Source organism: Erithacus rubecula (assembly GCF_903797595.1).
Source record: "Erithacus rubecula genome assembly, chromosome: 4".
Taxonomy (NCBI): domain Eukaryota; kingdom Metazoa; phylum Chordata; class Aves; order Passeriformes; family Muscicapidae; genus Erithacus; species Erithacus rubecula.
The window spans coordinates 33830773-33851803 of NC_136686.1; the positions used below are offsets into that span (position 1 = coordinate 33830773).

At 40.3% G+C, this 21031-nt stretch overlaps 2 protein-coding genes across 3 annotated transcripts in view; one reads left to right on the forward strand and one right to left on the reverse strand.

The window, feature by feature from the left end:
* The window catches only part of NCF4 (neutrophil cytosolic factor 4), a 37174-nt gene extending 31443 nt beyond the window's left edge, over nucleotides 1-5731 (reverse strand). The window contains exon 1 of the mRNA XM_079304308.1: nucleotides 5111-5731. The gene's annotated coding sequence lies outside the window, so the exon portion shown is untranslated. The remainder of the gene's footprint in view (nucleotides 1-5110) is intronic.
* PVALB (parvalbumin) lies at nucleotides 275-12381 on the forward strand. 2 transcript variants are annotated; one of them, XM_079304311.1, is made up of 5 exons: nucleotides 275-413; nucleotides 4280-4347; nucleotides 6288-6420; nucleotides 6868-6977; nucleotides 12164-12381. In XM_079304311.1, exons 2-5 carry the CDS (start codon nucleotides 4287-4289, stop codon nucleotides 12190-12192), a joined length of 333 nt encoding a protein of 110 aa, XP_079160437.1. In that variant the 5' UTR covers nucleotides 275-413; nucleotides 4280-4286; the 3' UTR covers nucleotides 12193-12381. The 2 variants fall into 2 exon arrangements, with proteins under 2 accessions (XP_079160437.1, XP_079160436.1); XM_079304310.1 differs by lacking the exon at nucleotides 275-413 and having other exon boundaries at nucleotides 4261-4347.
* The last annotated feature ends 8650 nt before the right edge of the window (nucleotides 12382-21031 follow it).

Below are 21031 nucleotides of genomic sequence, written 5' to 3' on the forward strand. Positions count from 1 at the left end.
GGAAAAGTGTCCCTAAATTGATTACACAGTGGAAAATAGGTCTCAATGGCATTTTACGGTTGTTATTTGCCTATTTGCCCCTTAACAGCTCACTTGTACAGCTTGCCTCTCCCCTAAACATTCGAGTTTCATGTGGGCCATCAGTTTGCCAATGTAATGGGTGTTCACAGCCAGGGGAAGGTAAGCGCCAAGAATTATTAATAGCATTCCTCTATTAGTTAAGGGAAAGATAAATGTGACACCACCAACAAAACCCCTGAATATCTGATACCAGTGAGGAGTGGGTATCACCTGCCAAAAATAGAATGAGCAAAAGAGATTATATAAGTGGGGTTCCTACCTCGAGTTGCAACTCTTTTTGACCACCTCCCTGTCTAACACCTTTTCAAGCGTGCTTACGAGAGATCCAAGAGGTAAGTAGCAAGAAAATGCTCAAATTTCCACAGCAAACCTGGATTCATCAGCTCTGGGCAAAGAAGCAGGACTTCGCAGATCAGGGTATCTTCCATCATTCTGGCCTCATCCCCCTTTACATAAACAAAAGCCTGGAAACAAAGAGATGCAAATCTCTCAAATACTGAGGAATGGCTTCCAGAAAAGAAGACTCCAAATGAGAAGACTAGATCATCAAAAGGAGTAAATAGGTGAACTCACTGAGGGGGAATGAGAAGAAAGGCAGGGGAGAAGGTGGAAATGACGGAACTGAGAAAGGGAGGGAAGAAAGTGAACGAGAAAATGAACAAGGGCTTGCGAAGAGATTTTGCTGAAATAGCCAGCTGTGAACCGAAGACAAAAAACACACAACATCCACAACACGTCTAGAAATGGCACCGCTCTTTCTGCTCAGATGACTGCAACGATGGGATGAAGTTGCTGTCTTTGGTGTGGTCACTAGGAGCTAAAGGAAATGTGTCACCCTTTTTGCAAAGGACCGACGTCTTTCTGCTCCAATTCTTGGTGTGAGGGCTTCGTGCTGTTCAGGAAATTCTCCCTGAACTATTTGCTTTTGGCAAGGGTGGGCTGATTTCTACTTAATTTATTTGGTCGTTTACTTAGTAACAATATCATTCTGGCGCTGGTGGAAGGGGAAGTCGATCTACACAAAAGTTTTGGTGCAGACAACTTGGAAATCCACTGTGTGGATTTTGCAGATAGTTCGGGCAGGAAAATTGGCAAAGTCTCAGAGATAAAGGAAAACGCGTCATTCATCTCACAGAGATGATGAGAAAAAGATGAAGGGTCGAGTGAGAAACTGTCAATTCGTGAAACGCCTTTTTTATTAGAATAACAGTTTCGACTACAGGTTGGAGGCTAAAAGCTTCGGGAAATTTGCTAGCTGTGCTTAAAGACAGACGCTGCTGAGGCTGGAGCTGGGCCCCGGCCGCTCCTCCATGTCAGATCCCAGCTGTCCGGCTCGCAAACCCAGCGTCGCTGCTTTCACCTGTCTGGCTGCGGAGGGTGCTTCTGAGCTGGGGGAAATGTTATTTACGCTCTACAGATGGCTCCACCTGATCTGAAGCCTCATTTTTCTGACACCTCTCACTTTTCGCCTCCACAGCATGATTAGGCCGTAGAGGGCTGACAGATCCGATGACGGAGGGAAGCGGGGCAGTTCGCGCATCGTTAGGGATGCGGAGGGAGCCGCCGGGCTCGCATCCCCAGGACGCAGACAGGGAATGCGCCTCTGGCCGGCTGGCTTGGCATGAGGCTAGTTAACCTGATCGGCGTCTGCCAGCACAGCAGGCAGCTCTGTGTGTCGCCTCTGCCAGCCACGGGCTCGAGTTACCCCGAGGGCAGCCCTCCAAATGTGCTCTGCCTCGTCAGCAGAGCGGGGTTAACACCGAAACACGAGTCACCCGCCGGGAGAGCATCTTCACTGGCGGGTGGGCAGGTGCGTTCCTGTTCGTAGGGACCTAAAAGGAAGCTCAACGAGGCTCAACGAGGGGTTTGCAAAAGATTAGCAAGAAAGGGGGAAAACCTGAGGAGATTGAGGCCCAACTCCTCTTCAGACCGCACCGATGCTGCACGCAGCAAAGCAGGGAAAGCAGAGGGCGATAAAGCACTGGGCTGGCGGTGTCTGCACTGGGAGCAAGAGGAGATTGTCCTCTCCTCCCTCAGTTGAGGAAAGGTAAAGGGACGTCAATTGCATACGATACGGCACATTGATCTCTGGCAAATAGCTGCATATTGATGGGTCTGTGCTTATCCTACGTTTAAAACGGACTAACAATAGGGTTCTAACCCTGAGCTCCTCTAAAGCAAGAGATCCCAGGACCCAGGTGTTGTCTTTACTGCACCCTTCCACCTCCAAAACAACGGGGGCTGCTGAGTGAGAACGACCCATGCAGGAAGGTGCGCAGAGCTCCTCTGCTGTTTATCTCAGTTCAGTATCCCAGCGCTCAGCTCCTCTTTCCCTCTAAAGCAGGGAAGGATGCGTTCAGCCTAGGGAGAGGGACTTGGCTCCACCATCCATCTCCTTGCTCGTCCTTGGAGAAAACTAAGCATCTCTTGCATCTCGGGAAATACATGGGAAAGGGAGGCCAGGGGGGTAAGTTCCAGCTAGAGAAAAGTAGCACCCGAATGTCATCTCTTTCTCCGTTTAAAAAAAAAAAAAAAAAAAAAAAAGAAAGAAAAGAAAAGAAAGAAAGAAAGAAAGAAAGAAAGAAAGAAAGAAAGAAAGAAAGAAAGAAAGAAAGAAAGAAAGAAAGAAAGAAAGAAAGAAAGAAAGAAAGAAAGAAAGAAAGAAAGAAAGAAAGAAAGAAAGAAAGAAAGAAAGAAAGAAGAAAGAAAGAAAGAAAGAAAGAAAGAAAGAAAGAAAGAAGAAAGAAAGAAAGAAAGAAAGAAAGAAAGAAAGAAAGAAAGAAGAAAGAGAAGAAAGAAAGAAAGAAAGAAAGAAAGAAAGAAAGAAAGAAAGAAAGAAAGAAAGAAAGAAAGAAAGAAAGAAAGAAAGAAAGAAAGAAAGAAAGAAAGAAAGAAAGAAAGAAAGAAAGAAAGAAAGAAAGAAAGAAAGAAAGAAAGAAAGAAAGAAAGAAAGAAAGAGGATGGGGCTCGTACTTTTAAAAGCACCAAGCAATTATTGACAGCACAGCCCGAGGTTCTGCACCAGCCGCCCCCTTTTCGAGGCTGCTCTCTGGCGGCCCCATTCAGAGAGGTGTGATTGTGGCAGCGGGACCGGGCCGTACCCGTCGATCGCGCCCGGGGATCTCGCTGCCACCGCTCTGTCCTCCCCCGTCTCTCTTGGAGCAGCGCTGCCAATTCTCCTGCAGAGATCTGCCCTACTACTGGGCCCTAACCTTGGCTACCTCCGTCTAATGGCTCCTGCCCAAACTCTGAGAGCAAGTTGGACTACTTGCCATATTTTATGTGGAAAACGGGCAGAAATTCTTGGAGAAAAAAATAACCCTAGAAAACACATTACGGATCCTAAACGCTTTCTTTTTTTGATGCTAATGGGAAGTGCCCGGTCCTGCCTGAGAAACCCACTACCGCACAGGAGCTCCTCACGAGTGTGTTGTCACCTCACATCTCGTTTTGCCATACCCTATCGCAGAAGATTCTGCAGCATATTGTGCATTACAAACGGGATCTGTAGGATTCGCTGGGATGTGATAATTAATTCAGTGAGGATGATGCTTAATATGGACTGGCCCGAAAGAAACAAGGTCTAAAAGGAATATGTGTGTGAAGGGGAGGGGGGAAGGGAGAAGGGGGAGAATGTTTAAAGTGGTTGAACGACAAGGCAAATGTTCAAAAACTACATTACATTTGCTTCCCGACCTCAAGAGCAGCTTGAAGCTTGGCATATGCTGCAGTTCCTTACACATCACCGAATATAACTGGTAAAGCTCATCCCGAATTACTAAAGGAAAAGGCTCTGCTCTGCACCACTAGTTTGTCCACTGCACCCGAGGACTTGACCTTGGCAAAACTCTTTCTCCAGCCGGTATCACAGCAGACTCTGGCGCTGCTCCAGTAAGGCTTAGGCTCCAGCCTCCCAGGGAGCGACCCCCACCCGTGTCCCCCCCCCACCCCAGTCCCCACAAAGGCATCCCCGTGCCCTCTCTTTAGCTGAGCCCTCGCGGCTGTGGACTACTTGGGGCTCTGCGAACTGGAGATCGACAGCCCACAGCACTTATCCACGCAGAGCTATAGAGCTGGCACAGGTCCAGCCTTTCCCGGTGTGCCATCCCCACACAGCACTGCAGCTTTGGTCATATGAGCAGAAATGATGAGAAAAGCACTTTTTAATCTTTTCGCACTTGCTTCCCTGTTCAAACAGTTGCAGGATGGCTATGACTGACTTGCTCAGCGCTGAGGATATCAAGAAGGCTGTGGGAGCCTTTGCAGGTGAGTGGTTTTTATCCTTTTTTTTCCCCTTCTCTCTTTTCCTCCTTTCATCTCTTCAGGTTAGGACAGCTGTGCATTTATTTTAGCTATGGGAAGATTAGAGGAACTAGCTAGACAAAATTTCAAATGAGTATGTGTTTTCAGATGTTCAAGGAATGCCTCTGACAGGTTTATGAAGTACAAGGCTGCATCCTCAGCAAAGTTGTCCTGCTTATTACAGAGGTGAAATATTTATTTTAAAGGAAAGTAAGCAGTAACTGCAGACAGACTTTGCTTCTACCGAGAGAATACTTTCAAAGGGAACAAACCCCTTGGCAAACCAAGCTGCATAATATCTTCGTGTGGGATAGAGAAGTCAGCAGTGGATGCAGGCAGCTTCCCACTCATTCCTGAAATTTAGTTTCGGATGTTACAGAACTACTGTTTCCCGTTTCAAGGATATAAGAAACCACTCTCGTACTCCCTATGCAGAATCCCCGGGTGAGCTTTGCTTTTCGGGATGGACAGACGGCAACAGTAGAGCAAGCGGGTGCACTGCTCGACTGCAGGGCTCCCTGCAGGTCGAATGGCTGCAGTGGTCCACACTTCCCTCTCAGACTCCTCCGGGTATCAGATGTTCCCTACCCCTCTCATTCATCGCGACCCCCAAAATGACAGCAAACCCTCCTCGTGTTTGCAGAGATTCAGGCAGTTAAGGTTGCTCTCAAAGAAAGCCAGCAATCGTGCTCCGGGATGCACGCTGTCCCCCCCTCCCCCAAACTACCTGGCTGACCGCACCATCCCGGGGAGCCGCCTCTGTCTGTCCTGCTCTGTGCGATGACCTTCCCGAACAGACAGAAGCGCAAGACCCGCTGAGCCTGCCTCAGCTCAGAAGCCGGAGAGTCAGAGCGAGCGACAAATTGCTTTGCTGGATCCAGCAGCTGTTTTACTCATTAGCTTCCATTGTTCTACGGCCATCTCCAAGTCCCGGAGCAGATGCAATTAGCAGCAACTAATGACAGATCAGGAAGATCTTAGGCAGATCACGGAAGACTGAGCCTCCTTAATTTTATGTAATGGGAAAATTTAATGCGGCGGGAATAAGAATGCATAGGGGAGGAAAAAAAAAACTCCACCGCACGTTTTGGAGGTCACTATAGTATTTCCAATCCACATCACAGTTGTTAAGATACCTGGGTGGGAGAAAAGCGGGTGCGGTTAAAGGACAATGGAGGTGGAGCAGGTAAACTCGGCTCCGATTTCAAGGGCTCTGGGTTGTTTGTTTTTTTCCTCCCCGGAGACAGCTCCTCACAAGGTCTTGCAGGCAGCGCGCCGTGCAGCGCTCCCTTGCAGTGTCTGAGCTCACACACCACGATTGCACATTCCTTCAGCGGGTGAAACGCAACACTGATTTCTAGCAAGCCTCCAGGAAAAAAAAAAACAGCACTCTGAAATATTTCTCGCCAATGCTTGAGCAAGAGCATTTTTGGTCGGTTTTTTGTTGTTTTTTTTTTTTTTTTCCGGGAGTGGAAATGTCAAAAAGTGACAGATATTTAGTAGTCAGAGTCCAGTCTCAGACGTCTGTTTTCTAGTGTAAAACTTAGGGGGGAAAAAAAGTGTTTAAGGCATTGAAATGAGACCAAGCACATTAGACCTGAGCTCCCAAAGCTCCCAAGTCTATAACAGACTTCTTGTGTGACCTTGGGCAAGTCTCATCCTTCTGAGACTCTGCTCTTCATCTGCAAAACAGACATTGGACCCCTGGCCCTTTGTTTATTTCCATTAGCACCTGTGAAGCATGGACGATTACAGTGAGTACACTCAGCTCCTACCACAGCTGGGCTCCACTGCTCCTCCCAGGGCAGGAAAAACAGCAGCATGGAAGAAAACCATGGGTATGTGTTGGTGTGTGTGTTTCAATGACTTTTCTAAGCAGTTCTCTGGTTTTTCATCTCTTTTAGCGGCCGAATCTTTCAACTACAAAAAGTTTTTCGAGATGGTAGGATTGAAAAAGAAGAGCCCAGAAGATGTGAAGAAGGTTTTCCATATTCTTGATAAAGATCAGAGTGGTTTCATTGAAGAGGAAGAATTGAAGTAAGTAAAGTTACATCCTCTCTCAAATATCCGTGCATCAAGAGTCTAATTTTCTGTGGGTTCTATATACAAGACTCTAGGTAGTAACACACTGCTCAAACTCTTGACTAGTACTTGTGTGCTATGCCAGTTGTTTGCTGAGCACACAGTCTAAAGAGTGTTGGAGATAGTTATGTGTCACTTGGATTGCAGGATCCCTGAAACACATGAATGGTCAATACCTTACAGGTAGTTCTTCAGCCAAATGCAGTTTCAGAGTAAAGAGGGTTTGAATGTTAAAGAAGGTCAACAACAGAAACACAACGCTGGATTCCAGCTTATGTCTCAGAGTACAAATAAATATGAGATGTAATTGTTCTGCAGAAAAAAAAACCAACAAACCCAAATAAAAATGAACAAAAAAAACCCAAACCAACCTTCCTTTTTTTTTCTATTCCTTCTCCTTAGGTTTGTCCTGAAGGGCTTTACCCCAGAAGGAAGAGACCTATCAGACAAAGAAACGAAGGCTCTTCTGGCTGCTGGAGATAAGGACGGTGATGGTAAAATCGGCGCTGATGGTATGTAATTAGAGGAGTAAACTTTGACACTAACAGCCGAATACTAGCCTTACACAAAAGAACTGAGAAAACCTAGGAATCACTGAGGGCTGTGACCTTCTGAAGGGCATAATTTGGGTTTAATGAAATACCAAGTCCTGCTGTGTTTGCCATACCTTGCTTGGAGGCGTTAGAGGAAGAGGAGCCGAGTTGTGACACTAGAGGGGGCAGGAGCTCGCAGAACCCGGCTGTGGGTCGGGCACTCCGCAGCGCAGGACTAAGTACCCAGCCAAACTCCACTTCAGTTACTGTAATTGGTTTGTTGATATCAGTGGAGAGAGGATCAGGACATTCCGAGTTCAAGGAGACGGAGAGTTGACTATAAAGTATGGAAAGAATAAAAACTGAGCGCCAGCATTTCTACTTAATGTTTTGTTAGCAGGAAAGTAGAGCATGGCTTAGCAAAGCAATGCTCTTAAAATTCAAAGTACACCCGTTTTGCTACAGGATTTCTATAAAATAACAGTCTATCCAGCTTATGCGAGTGTTTACGTGGGTCTTCACACTTAAGAAAGCTTGTCACTCCCTTTTACTCAATATGAGAAATACCAGAAAGGAATAACTTTTCCTCTCACAGCATTGCTTAAAAAGTTAATGCTGTTTTCCATTCCCCCTTGGAATGAATCAGCTTAGCCCACATAGAAAATTTCTCCTTTTTTCTCTTTTTTGGAGAGTGAATGAAACACACTGAAGGAGACAAGAAGAGATGTAATTCTAAATTAAAGCTTTCCTCATTGCAGGAGACAGAAGTTTGTGGCCAAACTACTAAATCACCCAGACAGCAGGGTTTTGACATATCAATAAGCAATATCATAAGCTGAAATCTAAAAAATACCTAAACCCCCTCATACCTCTCTGTTAGCTAATCTCTGTGATTTTAAAAAAATGTTATCTCACAAAAAAAAAAAAAAAGTCAATTAGAAGAGAAATAAAAAGCAGTTAACTAACACAGTCTCCCAACTTAGAAGATAACACACAAAACCAGCCACTCACATATCAGTCATGTGATGCACACTGGCATGTCAGTGACTATGCCATGTTCATAGACCAAAGCTTCTTAGTTTTTCCAATCATGATTATATTATGGTTTAAGCAAAGCTCATGCTAAACTTCAGCAGTGCTGCTGAATACAGTGTGGGTGTCTTTTCTTGAAACTTCCTATATTTATTATATGGATCTTCTTTATACACACTAAAATTAATGATAGTAGTGTTAAAACCACTAGGCAAGTTATTCGAAAGAAAGCTTAATTCAGGTAAGTAAGCTTACAGCTGATCCACCAGCCTCATATCAGATAAAATTTCAGCTATTCCAGAAGGCTGCAAATAAAAATTAGTCTTAATTGGAATAAAATAACAATATTGCATAATGATTTTGGTTTGTACAAGAAATTACAGCATTAACCTTTATATTTAAGACTATCATAACTTTTTTCCTTAACAATGCCTGAAACCCAGTACATTGTAATAAAGCAGTATGAAATGCCTTCTCTTATCTCTTTCTTCTACACTTCTACTGTTCCCTAACTTTGAAGTGAAATTACTGTGTTTACACTTGATAATGAGAAGAGAATGCTTTTTTCTTTTGATTCTTCTGACCATATCCCTACTGTACAATACTACCAGTTTCTTTTCCATTTCTTAAATTTTACTGTAACAGCCAATATTTATACCAGAAAGGATTGAAATACATACAAAAGTTAACAGCTGGGACTGTGACCAAAGAACCAGGAGGACAGACACCTCCCAGCTTTTCCTTTGGCCCACAAATCCAATTCAAGAATATAACTGCATATGTAAATAAAATGTAAAGTCACGAATATACATCACATTTCATATGCAGTATTGAAATGCTGTATTTCTGTTGCAAACCAATTTTGTTGTCCTGCAGCTGAATTATCAGGCATCACTTCTATTCCTTGTTTCAAACATCAGCTTCCTAAATCACTAAACAATTGCAAACAAGCAGCCTTTCACAGGGGTTAATGCTAATTCTCCTGATGGCCTTTGAATTCTGTCCCTCAGGAGCCTACAGCAGTTGTAAGAACTCATCTTTAGTGATTTTTAACACCACAGAGACAACTTGTATCATCACAAGCATTAATCCCAACCTAATCAGCCTTCTTCTAGTTGGGGTCTCACATATACAAATTTTCTCCTAGGTCTCCTGCTCCAAACCTATCCTCATTCCTGCAAGACCATTCAGCTCTGAAATAGTTTCAGCAGTTTATCTCTTGTCTGATCACGGTTTGAACTTGTGACTCATGAAGCAGTTTCAAAGAGCTGAAAACTTGCATCCAGTTTGTGTAAGACAAAATCATCTTCTGTGCAGTGTCAAACCCCCTCCATATTTCACCAAAGTGGTCAGAAGATGATGAATCTGAAAAAAAATTGCAGGTCAAGGCCAGTTTACCTCATAGCACAAGCAACCTTAGCTTCCAGATTGGGCTGAAAAATGATGCTGAAGCACCTCTACTGGCTTCAGGAAAATACTTGTAAACAAGTAAGGAGGAGAAAAAAGATGGCAATTTCTAGTCCTAATATTGTTTTCAATCTATTTCGTGTACTGGCAGTGGACATGCACATCATGCCTCTCAGTTTTTTGATATTAATAGACTTGAGAAAGTACATAGAGAACTTTCAAAGATCATGCTCTGTGGGCAGCACAAATCCAAATTTTTATCCCTGTAAATCAGAATATTGTAAAAACGTGACATTAATCATGCAAAATTACAACTATAAAGTCTTGACCTTGTCAAGATAAAGCCATAAGAAAAAAAAAAAAAAACAATTTAAAAAAAAATTTGGAATTCCTTCTTTTCATAACCTGCTTTGTGCTCTTCTATCTTCTAAAATAACTTAAGTGTAAGTCATTACTCATAAATGTTCCTAAACAGATTTGCTGTTGTAAAGAAAATGTGAAAAACACAATCTGATGAGAGAAATCACGAGCCTACAACATGTCATCTGGAATCACATCTGTCATTTTAGTAAAATACTAGAGGACATGCATTAGGCTGATATATAGTACTAAACTGCACTGAACACAGTGAAACAGTCCTCTCCTTTCAAGTCAAAGCTTTCATACAAAACAGCTAGTAAATTATTTTACATGACAAAAGGATCTAAATCTTTGCAATTTAAAGTCACTATTTGTGCAAAGACATAATTTTGTTTGGAAGGGTAACTACAACTGGAAACAAGGATGTAGTAAGTCACAAGGGTTCCCTCACTAACAGGCCAGTCAGAGGCAATAACCATTTACAAGGGACTGATACACCGTGCCTTATCTCAGAGGGTTTGCATATATGAGTGCACTTTGTAACAATGCTTCTACAAGCCACCTGTTTGCACTAACCTTCATACAAAAATGAGTAGTGAACTAATTTAGAAGATTATTCAACTGGAACATCTTTGAAATATTTAAAATACATTGAGAATCCTGGGAAAAGTGAAATTGTTGCAGTTATTCAAGAAGGAGTATTTTATGGTTTGCTGGCTATCAGAAAGTACCTGAGAAATATACTGCTATTAAGTGATAATAGTATTTTAAAATGTATTATAGAAAATATTTGGCAGCAAGTCTGAATAACCTTTTCCAAATATATTCTGTAGATACAAATTTTTATAAAAGGTATTTAATTTAACTTGTTTTAACAATATATGCATAGTTAGTTTTCCTTTGTGGAAAGGATTGATCCATTGCAGTTCATGTTTCTCTCCACAGGATTTATTCACACAGAGATTTAATAATCATAGCCCTTCTCCTTTTCTGCTCAGAATGGGGTTTTTATCACAAGCACTTTATGTTATCTCTTAAATTCAGTTTGCAACACTTTCAATCTATGTACCCACCATATACAGGATTTATACATGTTTTGTGTTAAGTAATCTGCATCACTAATCCTAATTTGGATTTCCATCTTCAAAACGATGGGTAAACTTGGAATTAATTTAAACCCTCTGACATTTTTTATTTCTCAGTCTGGTCTGTCTGCATTTGGTAACATGTTTTTTGGACATGCCATCAAAACTGTGATCTGTTTGCTCACAACAGTCAATTAAGACCTCACTTGTTTAGAGTTTAGCATTTTTCAACTGAACACTCGAATATTCTTTAAAGTCCCTAATTTTCATCTTTTATCTTTTTTTAGTTGCCAGACTTTACTCTTCATTATGTCAAACTTCAGTCATTTTTTCTCGAGCCTTTACAGACGACTGCCTCCCCTATTTGTCATTTCCCTCTCAGCTGATTATGTTAAACCCATAAACCCCTCTCTCTGCATACCCACTAATCCCTTTATCGTCTTTGTTGCCCTTCTTGGGATTCCCTCCAGTCTGTCATTTTCAGTGCTCCTAGGCACATAAAACTGTGCAAGGTATTCTCATGTGTAACTCTTCCAAGGTTAGATGGAGTTAGGAATTATAACCAGGCAGCTATTCACCAGGATACAAATGTGCCTTTTCCATGCTTTATCTCCCTGCTGAAAGGCATTATACATACTAAAGCATAAAATAACCCCAAACTGCAGATAGATATGTTTATGTAAATATTATGGATGTACCACTAATAAGAGCCACAGGGTAAAATCCTAGCTCTCTGACACCACAGGAATTTTTCTCATTCTTACAACATGGTCAAAATTGCTGCATAGGTTGGTATCAGGCTTCTGTTTTTGCAATCTCTCATTTTCACTCAGTTTACAAATACAAAATTGAGTTTAAAAGCAATATAATTATAATATGGGACATGAATACTCTGAGAGACTCATTAATGATTCTCTTTGCCAAACTCTGATATAAAGGAAATTTATCTCACTGCAAGATTAAATTTCTAATTCTTGCCTTCATCCCATTGAGATTTACAAAGAAATAACCGAGAACTAATCAAGTTCTTCAGATGAATAGTGGTGGAAGTCTTACAGCCTGGCATGTATAGCATTTCTCCCTTATTCTCAAAAAATCCCATCATTTCACTGTGAGATTTCCCAAATCATATTTTCCCTTTAATTAACTTGAATTTCTTTGCTCTTCTGTTATTGTGATGTTTCTGCTATCCCAGTGACACTGTGTTCATTGTAATATGCTTCCTCCTTCTTTAAATTTTGGTTTTTTAAATATTTTTTTAAAATTCTTTCCTTTCTCCAGAATTTGCAACTATGGTGGCTGAATCATAAAGGCTTTGACCAATGCAAACCCTTCACCCATCCTTCACTGCCCAATTCCAACCACCTCCTGCTGACTGCTTTGGCTCCTGTTCTATTTATTTATGTTATTTTATACTCCAGCTCTGTTCTCTGCAATCCTGCAACTCTGTAATTGTGCTGAAAGACACTGTTAAAATAATAAAGGTCACATCAATCTGGGCTTTCTTCTCTCTCACTACAACTTGTTTCTTATTTCATGTAGGCTTGGCACACACTGAGAGAAAATGTTACTGGTATTTTTGCTGACATCCCTGCTGCTTTATCCCTAGCTAGGGTAAAAGTAGGAAGAAATTTTTTAAATTATTTGGGATAAAACATGCATATAATGAGTCATTCAGTCCAAGTCCCGAACTGTGACAAAATTGACTGCATCATTTTTAAGCCATCCCTGCTAAATGGTTGCATACTCATAGCCTGGAAAATCTCTAGTGATGGCAAATCTCTAGTGATGGCAATTACCCAACTTCATTTGGCAGCTCGTTCTTTCAACTTAATCAGTGTTATAGCTAAAAAGTATTTCCTAATATTTAAACTACATCTCCCCTGCTGCATTTTGGTGATCAGTAAATTGATCATCATCTGTACCATTTATTAAATTTGCCCACTGCAGGGGGATTTTTGGATAAAAGGTTTGACAGGAATATCTGTGCCAATCATGCATGAAGATAACTTGGTAAACTATTAAAATGCAGTCACTTCTGAAACACAGGGAATGTTTACTAGCAATGTTACACAACTATCTGGGACAGGAAGAATAGCATACTCACAGAAATAACAGTAGGAATTTCAGGAAAAGGAACACCAAGATTCAGGTGTGACACTGCAGTTGGTAATCCCACTGTTTAAACAGTAAATCAGAAAATCCTATCCAAGAGAATTTATTCTAAAACTTTACCAAAGAAGTGAGTATCTTCTTTGGAGTTACATATAGGAAATGAGTCTTATGCTAAGGAAATGATTAGCCAATAGTAAGCCTATAGCAGAGCTCAATACTTATTCCCAAATGCTGTTCAGTAACTTTGGCACCAAGCTTTTTACCTGCATTATTGGGGGGTGATTTGCTTTCAAAGCAAAGACTAAAGCAGGGGGGAAATCCTTTCAGGTGACATCTCCCCCATATCTTGACAGAACATTGATTATTACTGCAGTAAAAAGGAAGGGTATTTTCCATTTCTGTATTCCAAACTATTTCCTGCAGCAATAATACCTTATTCGTTTTAGATTTATTATCACCAATTTAGTAGAGACAAGAAGATAAGGCTGATACCCTGTCATCATCACACTGTACAGAATACCATTCTCTGCCACAGCAATTATCTCATGCTACTCGGGAAGCCAATAAATGTTCCCTAAAGCCATTGTAGATCCTCCCTCTGTAGTAACTCGCAAGGAAGACTCTTTGCTGAAGATGCTAAGCGTTCAAAAGAAATCCTTTGGTTTTGCACACTGTATATACGGTTCTGAAGGATGTATTGATTTTTAAGTATTCTAAATAAAGCAAATGAAAACGGATTGCGGTGGAGCGAGTTTATTTCCTGCTTTTTCTCGGCAGCTGCTGACCTCGCGTGGCAGCAAAGCCTCATTACAGGAGGGCACAGGGCTACCGAAAAGGCATCGGACACCCCGCTACTGCAGCAGCGAGAATGAAGATCCAGGGAATCCGAGAATCGACACCAAAGCCACTGTATAAACAAAGCCCTTTGTAGTCTCTTTCTGTTCTCTGAAGCTGGCAGGATCGGTATTTTAATGCTTCACCGGATGGCAAGAAAGCTGAGATTTTATCCAGGGCTTTAGGAGAAAAAAAGGAAAAAAAAAAAAAAAAGAAAAAAAAAAAAAAAAAAAAAAAAAAAAAAGAAAAACAAAAAACCCTAACCCCAAATAAATAAAGCCACTAATGAGTCTAAAAATGATTATAGCAGATTACGTGAAATAAATCAAGTAACAGCAATATCAGTGGTAATATTTCACTAGCATAAAAGTCTGAATACCCCAATGATCCCCGCTTCAGTCTTTCTTCATGTTGTTGTCTCAATCACTCTGGAACAAGAAACACTGAGTGCCTAATCTGGCCTGAAAAATTTCAGCCATAGAGTAATGAAGAAGGTGTAAAAGAATTCCCTTTACTTTCAAACTGAAAAAGCTACAGTAGGTAGAGAGACCTCCAAAATGTCATCTTTACTTTCCATGCTGACAATATAAGATATTCTAAACCTGCATTTGGTCAGTTTACTCAACTGGTATACTCAGATTCTGTGTTCTGAGATCTTACACTTAGAATTCTCAAAACCCTATTTAAAAACACCTTTTCCCCTCACTGCATTTTAAATTAAAATTTCAAATCTCAATATGCATCTATTGCTGAAGAAAAGAAAAATTCAAATACAAGTGTAATATAAGTAAATGTCTGCCCAGAGATAAAATTACTGTTTTATCAATTACCATCAAGCTACTACTTTCCTTTCACTGATGGATCTTCAATGTTTCTCTTAGACTCTTATTTTTCTCACACAAATTTCTTCCAAATCTTCTCTAGATCTTCAGTTGTTTCCTTTCAAATGTAAAAAAATAAATTCATTATTTTCCTTTTAGTTGGATGTTATTTAGACATTAGACAAAATACAGCAAACAAATGCAAAATTTGAAATTTACAATAAAATATAAAACAAAACATTTAATATAAAAGATATTAAATTATTCATTCTCATATTGCTCTTGCTTTAATGTCTTTGAGACTGTCACTGAAACCACTGTAAAACTTGAAGAAAGCAATATTTGCTACAAAATTGAATTAGGCTTTCTGCTCAGTGTGGATTACGGTATGACAAATACAAAATATCCACACTACCCTGCAATTTATTGTTTCATGAAGAAAGATGCTTTAATTTTCAGATGCATAAGCAAAGGAGAAAAATTACATTTATCCAAGAAACATTTACCTTAAACTTCTTAATTGCCATATTACATCTTCTTTGCCCTGAATAGTACGTGTTCCATAATTTTCTTCCTGGTAGTAGTACAGTAGAAGCAATGAAAGAAAAAAGCAAACTTCAGCCATTCTATTGAAGACAAATTTTTAAATAATCAGTATATATCCTTTATTTAGATTCATATCCAATGGTTTACAATGAGACACAATTGAATGACAAATTAAAAAAAAATAGGCATTACTTGTTCATACTGGTATTCTGCATTGATAGAAAATAAATTGCTTGCTCTGATCTACAATTCAAGAGGAAGAAGAGACAAATCCTCAAATCATAGCTGAACCATCACTTCCTGACAAATGGCATCAGCATTTAATAGAAAGAGTTTGCATTAGCAGACTGTCATCAACACTTAATATTTCTCCAATCACCATTTACCATTACTAAATCCTTAACCAACAAATGCATAATTGTTTATGCTTTAAGGGTCCTGCCAAGCTCTTAATGAAGTTTCATGGATCAGCAATTTTCCACATGTCTTATTTTGGGAATCAATGAACTGGAGGCCATAACACCTGTTCACCTTGCAGAAGCTGAGCAAGGATTTATATTTACAGTCTATCCACCAACCCCTGAGATCAACACTGCCTAATGTCCTCCAACTGCCTCCACTCTTCCTTCATTTTATCAGTGCAAAGGTTGTTTGCTTTTTTTTGCCTTTTCTAATGAAACTAAATATTTTTGAAGACTGGTAATGCAGTTCATGTTTCTCTTCCCTTCAACACACACACAGTTTTAGCAGTGCCTCTGTGCTATAGTAACTAAAAATTAACAACATTCTGTTCAAAACAGAGTTAATATTGTTATAGAATTACAAACTGCAGAATTGCACAATATTTGCAACAAGTATTGCCTTAACAAAATAATGTCAAAAATTGTGCCTAAAGGTTCAGTGAAGTCACAAATTAGCCCCAAAATTTTTTTATTAATGAGCATAATGTACAAAATAACTTCATTTGACTCTAAAATCCTAGGCTGAGATTTAAATGGCTGGCTGATAGACAACCCATTCTTTTATTTGTAAAGCAACTTCAAATGAAAGAGAAATTATAAGGCATGCAAAACACACCAAATTCCAGCTGTGGTTAAATTACATGCTGGCATTCTTGTTCTAACCCCACTCAGGAGCCATGAGTAACACAGAGCTTTAGTACAGGCTGGTGATTAAATACCTCCTTTAAGTCCTGGACTCTCTAATTGCTGACATGGGCTAGAATCTGAGCTCCCGCGTCTTCATTCTGAGCAAACACTTTAGCTAATTCATTTTTCCAAAGAGACACACCCTGTAAAAATCCCAACACCCTCTAGGGCTCAGACATTTAAACTTACACTTCTCCTAAACACAGAAAGCAAAGCCAAATGTGTCTTAACAGGGTTAGCTATGTGCATGACAGATCAATTATCAAAACTTTTCAGACTGTAGGATCTCCTAATGTGGGCTAATTACTTCACAAGGGAGGAAGCACATTTCTGCTTTGTACTCTTCTGGCCAATAAAGCAACAAAGCTTAACAAAGGTTGATGCACCTTTAAAGACCAAAGGTAATATATAAATACAAATACTAGAGTCCCTTCTCCAACCACCAGAAAAATAGAAGGAACTTCATGTTGTAGCATGAGGTGCAACAGTAAATGGATCCGATGATCCAAACATAAATACTGAAAGACCTGTGGAACAAATAGGAAGGCCTAGGCTAATAAGCCTATGGAACATGCAGCTAGAAAAGATATTTCTTTCATAAATTCATTCAGTCTCCATCTAGGAAAATCTAAGAGAAAGGATCTTGTCAGTGCCTGAGTCTCGTTCAACTCATATTGCCACAACAGTTTTTAACTCCAAGAGATGGTTTGTGAGGTTTATGTACAGAAATACATTTGGTTTCACTGGTATTAGAGTAGCACAACACTGGAAATAATTTAAGCCTTCATGTGGTAAGAACATGGTAATTCTCTATTAATGTACACTTAGATCAGAAAAAATTCTTTACTGACACAGGTTGCCCAGAGAAGCTGTGGATGTGCCATCCCTGTAAGTGTTCAAGGCCAGGTTGGATGGGGCTTGGAGCAACCTGCTCTAGTGGCATTGGGGCTGGAATGGGATGATCTTTAAAGTCCCTCATTGCACAAACCACTCTATGACTCCAGATGAAGCACAAAGGGTGCAGGACCAGAGGTCAAAGGCTTAACCATTGATTACAGGATAAAAGGTCCAAGGATTGCTGAAAACCCAAATGGTTCAGAGACATTTTCAGGTTTTGGAGACATTGTCTGGAGGGATTTTTAAAATTATAACATTTTAATTGTTAACAAATTCTACTCCCTGTGTATTCACAATGCAATGCAGTTTAAAAATGTATCACTAGAAAGATACTAAAATATATAAGGAATAGCAAATTATCTCACAGTTATTACTGCTTTATAAAGAGGAATAAAAATTATGAGGCTGTGCTAATTTTATGCTTCATTCTGCAGATGAATGAAGATTTTCTGTCTTAAAAACATTTGCATTCCTCTCCTTTAAAGCAATTTTCAATTTTGCTGGATACAGCACAATTGCATCTACTCTTTCAGCTGCAATGGGTTGTTGAAATTGAGCTATTGCCCAGCACCTGCTCTTAGTCAGACAGCTGAAATCAGAGGTTAGGGGAAAAAATAAAGATTTTTTGTCATTGTAATGCAAGTCTCCTTTTAGCTTTGCTGCAGTCAGTGTTCAATTATGTTCTGTAACAACCTCCATTACTAGAGCCAGTGTTTTTCTGTTCTCTGTGCATACATTAACTTCCTTGCTCACATGTGAGAGCCTTCTTAGCAAAGCAGAATCTTAAGAGATATTTGCCCACTGACTTCATGAATCCCTATCTTTTTTGGGCTGTTGAGAACCTAGTGTTCAAATGCATCTTCATTTTGAATGCTCAAAAGGTAACTGGTACAATAGAACTTAAATTATCTCCCAATGAAGGTCTGATAGGTCAAAATTAACCTGAAATTCCATCTAGTCTGTTGAATACAAAGCATCCAACAAGTTACAATGAAGGGCTCCCACGTAATTTTTTATCCTATTTTAACAAGCTCTGAATCCTTCTGTCTCAGAATTTTCATCAGTTCACTGCATAGCCCAGAAGTTTATGACTTCATCAGAAGAAGGAATCAAGCCCCTAGAGCTGTAGGAAGAAAGCCACAAAGACTTTGACCAGCAAGGCTCAGCCACAAATGGGAAGAAAGGAGGTGGTGTGAGCAGCTACTGGGAAGGCAGGAGCAGGAGCCTTGCTTCTGAAGCAGGAAGGAAATGGACAAAGAGCTCTGAGACAGAGATCAGAGGGTGAACAACATTGAAATTCAGGTTCTCAGGAAAAGGAAATCCAGAGTAGGAAGTACTGAGATGATTAGAGTGAGGATTTGAAAGGCCTGGAGCAGAAGATATTTTATTATAATATAAATCCATTGTAATAAATTGACCTTGAAAAGAAAGGAAATTATAAAGGTTAAAAATTTAGCCTAGTCTAAAAGGGAAGAGAATAGAAAACAGAGTGTTGTAGACTTCTGAAAAATTTAATTAGGAGTCTCAAATTTTTCTCTACTTCTTCCTCCATTAAACCTCCAAGTCATGGAGTAACATGGTTGAATCTTAGTTTTCAGCAGAGGGAAAGAATTCTAGCTGTCATGCCTTCAGAGAAAGTCTTGAACATTCTAAGCCTAAAAAAAAATAGGATATAAACCCAAACATTAACTTCTATTTTTTAATAAATCTCATTATTTGAATATAATCTGTCTTGCAGTTTTTTAACACAAGATAAAGCATTAGTGAAAGCCTAGCATCTGCCTTCTAAGCAGACAGCAGCTAGAGATCCAAAAAAAGATCCCCAGCTGCTATCAGAGTCATCATCAGCACATAATGACTGGCATGCTGGAATTGTGGGTAGCTCATTTAAAGCTGTCACATATTCATGTATTCTCTGTTTGACAGATTAACCCCTTCCCTGGGGTGCAGAGCACACTCAGTGCTCCCTCCCCAGCATCATCCCATCCCCTGTGCAGGAGAGCAGAGCTCCAATAACCAAGCTCACAACTCGGGCCACACACAGGGCCACAGTGAGCCCTCAGTCTGCCACAGGCACCCCGCCAGGGAGAGATCCTGACACCTTTCTGGGTGACATTCCAGCTCCCTCACCAACAACCTGCTCTCTACTGCCTTGGGGAGTATTATTAAAAATCAAATAAAGATCTCAGGGTAGCTTTCCGGTGCTCTTTCAGGTTTCCATGTGCATGAGCAAGAAAATAAAGATTGGAGCTGGAATTTTTCCAGACATACACAGAATAATTACTCTCTGGAAATTATCTTCATCCTTGTGGATTTGAATGCATCCTTGAGAAATCTTTCCCTCCTTTCATATTCATCAGAAGAGAGGACATAACAGTTAAAATTAGCATACTCAAAACAAGTTTACATCTTGTAGAGGTACCTACCTACATTCAGTAATTTACCACTTTCCATTGATGCCACGACTGCCATCCATTTCTATCTTCCACTCTCCCAGTGGAATAGATCAGAAACAAATGGCAGATAAGCCAGATCATTCAGAAGGGCTATTGTAACTGCCAACAAATCCTTTGGCTGATTCAACCATTTTGTAATCATCTTACATTTCAGTGCACCGACTCTCAGCCAAAAAGCCTTCAGATCTGTGTCTCGGCCCCCACCACAAAAGAGCAAAATCTGAAGACCTGAACTATAATGGTGTTATCAACAGAGCTAGAGAAAGCATCCAAATTCTCACTTCTGTGCTAATAGCCCCACTCTGAAGAGAAATAAAAGCTGGTTTTGGGGGATGCCAAATGAAGTAGCCCTCAAAATAGATGAAGTATCTATTTATTCCACTGCTTGGGGGAAGTGCAAAGAATGGAAATCTACAATACCATTTACACATCCTTTCTCGCAGTTTTCATAGCTCTCCAGACATACCAGTAAATATTCGTAGTCAATCCTATAAAAATCTATGCCGATTTAAAAAGCTGCATGAACTCTGAATATTCATTCACAAGATACTTCTGATGCCATTTTGTCACACTGTTTCCTTTTAGTAACATAAGATTTTAAAAAGAACTGATAAAATACTTTGTATTTAAGAGATTTCTTACAGAAAGACCGACTAATTCCCTTTCCTCAACATTAATGCTCTCCTGAGAAGCACAGCTTATTCCAAAGAAAGCCACAGTTCTTCCTCAGTAACTTTTATCAGGCAGCAGGTTCAAGTTACAGGTTATAACCTGCTCTGTTCTGAACGTATCCAGAATGTTTGCATTGATAGATGAACAACTGTGAAAACAAGTCCTAGGAATATTAGTGAATCTTGCCTCAGAAAAAAAAAAAAAACATTTTTAACAGGTATGCCCTGTGAAGAAAATAATGAAGTGAGCTATGCAGTGCCTGACAGAATCTGGAGCACCAATTACACCTCAGTCTAAAAGACTGCACGACCTCAGTTTAATCCCCATTGCAAAGCCTTACCTGGTGTCTGAAATTCCTTGCCACTCTTCTGGAGAAGCAGCTCCACCATCGCTGCCTTCTGCAGCTGGATGAAATGCCAGCCACATGCGACACACATGCTGGTTTGTGACCACTGCCTAAGGGAATGTGACTTCCAATTTGTGGCCTTGTGGCTGTCAGGGAAACTTTTCCTGCTCACATGAGAGAAGGGGCACCTGCCACTCAAAATAATCTTGTTTCATTTGAGGGAAAAACTGAATGTGTGAATTAAAAGAGTGCATTATTCCTCCTTAGCTGCTAAATACAGGATTTAACCTAATAAGCACTTCTCTAGGGTAAGG

What these genes read in the sequence shown, in the direction of transcription:
- PVALB (XM_079304311.1), top strand. Translation starts at nt 4,287, where the DNA reads ATGGCTATGACTGACTTGCTCAGCGCTGAGGATATCAAGAAGGCTGTG. An exon ending in GGCTGTGGGAGCCTTTGCAG is followed by an intron (nt 4,348 to 6,287) that starts GTGAGTGGTTTT and finishes CATCTCTTTTAG; the next exon opens with CGGCCGAATCTTTCAACTAC. An exon ending in TGGTAAAATCGGCGCTGATG is followed by an intron (nt 6,978 to 12,163) that starts GTATGTAATTAG and finishes TCCTTTCTCCAG; the next exon opens with AATTTGCAACTATGGTGGCT.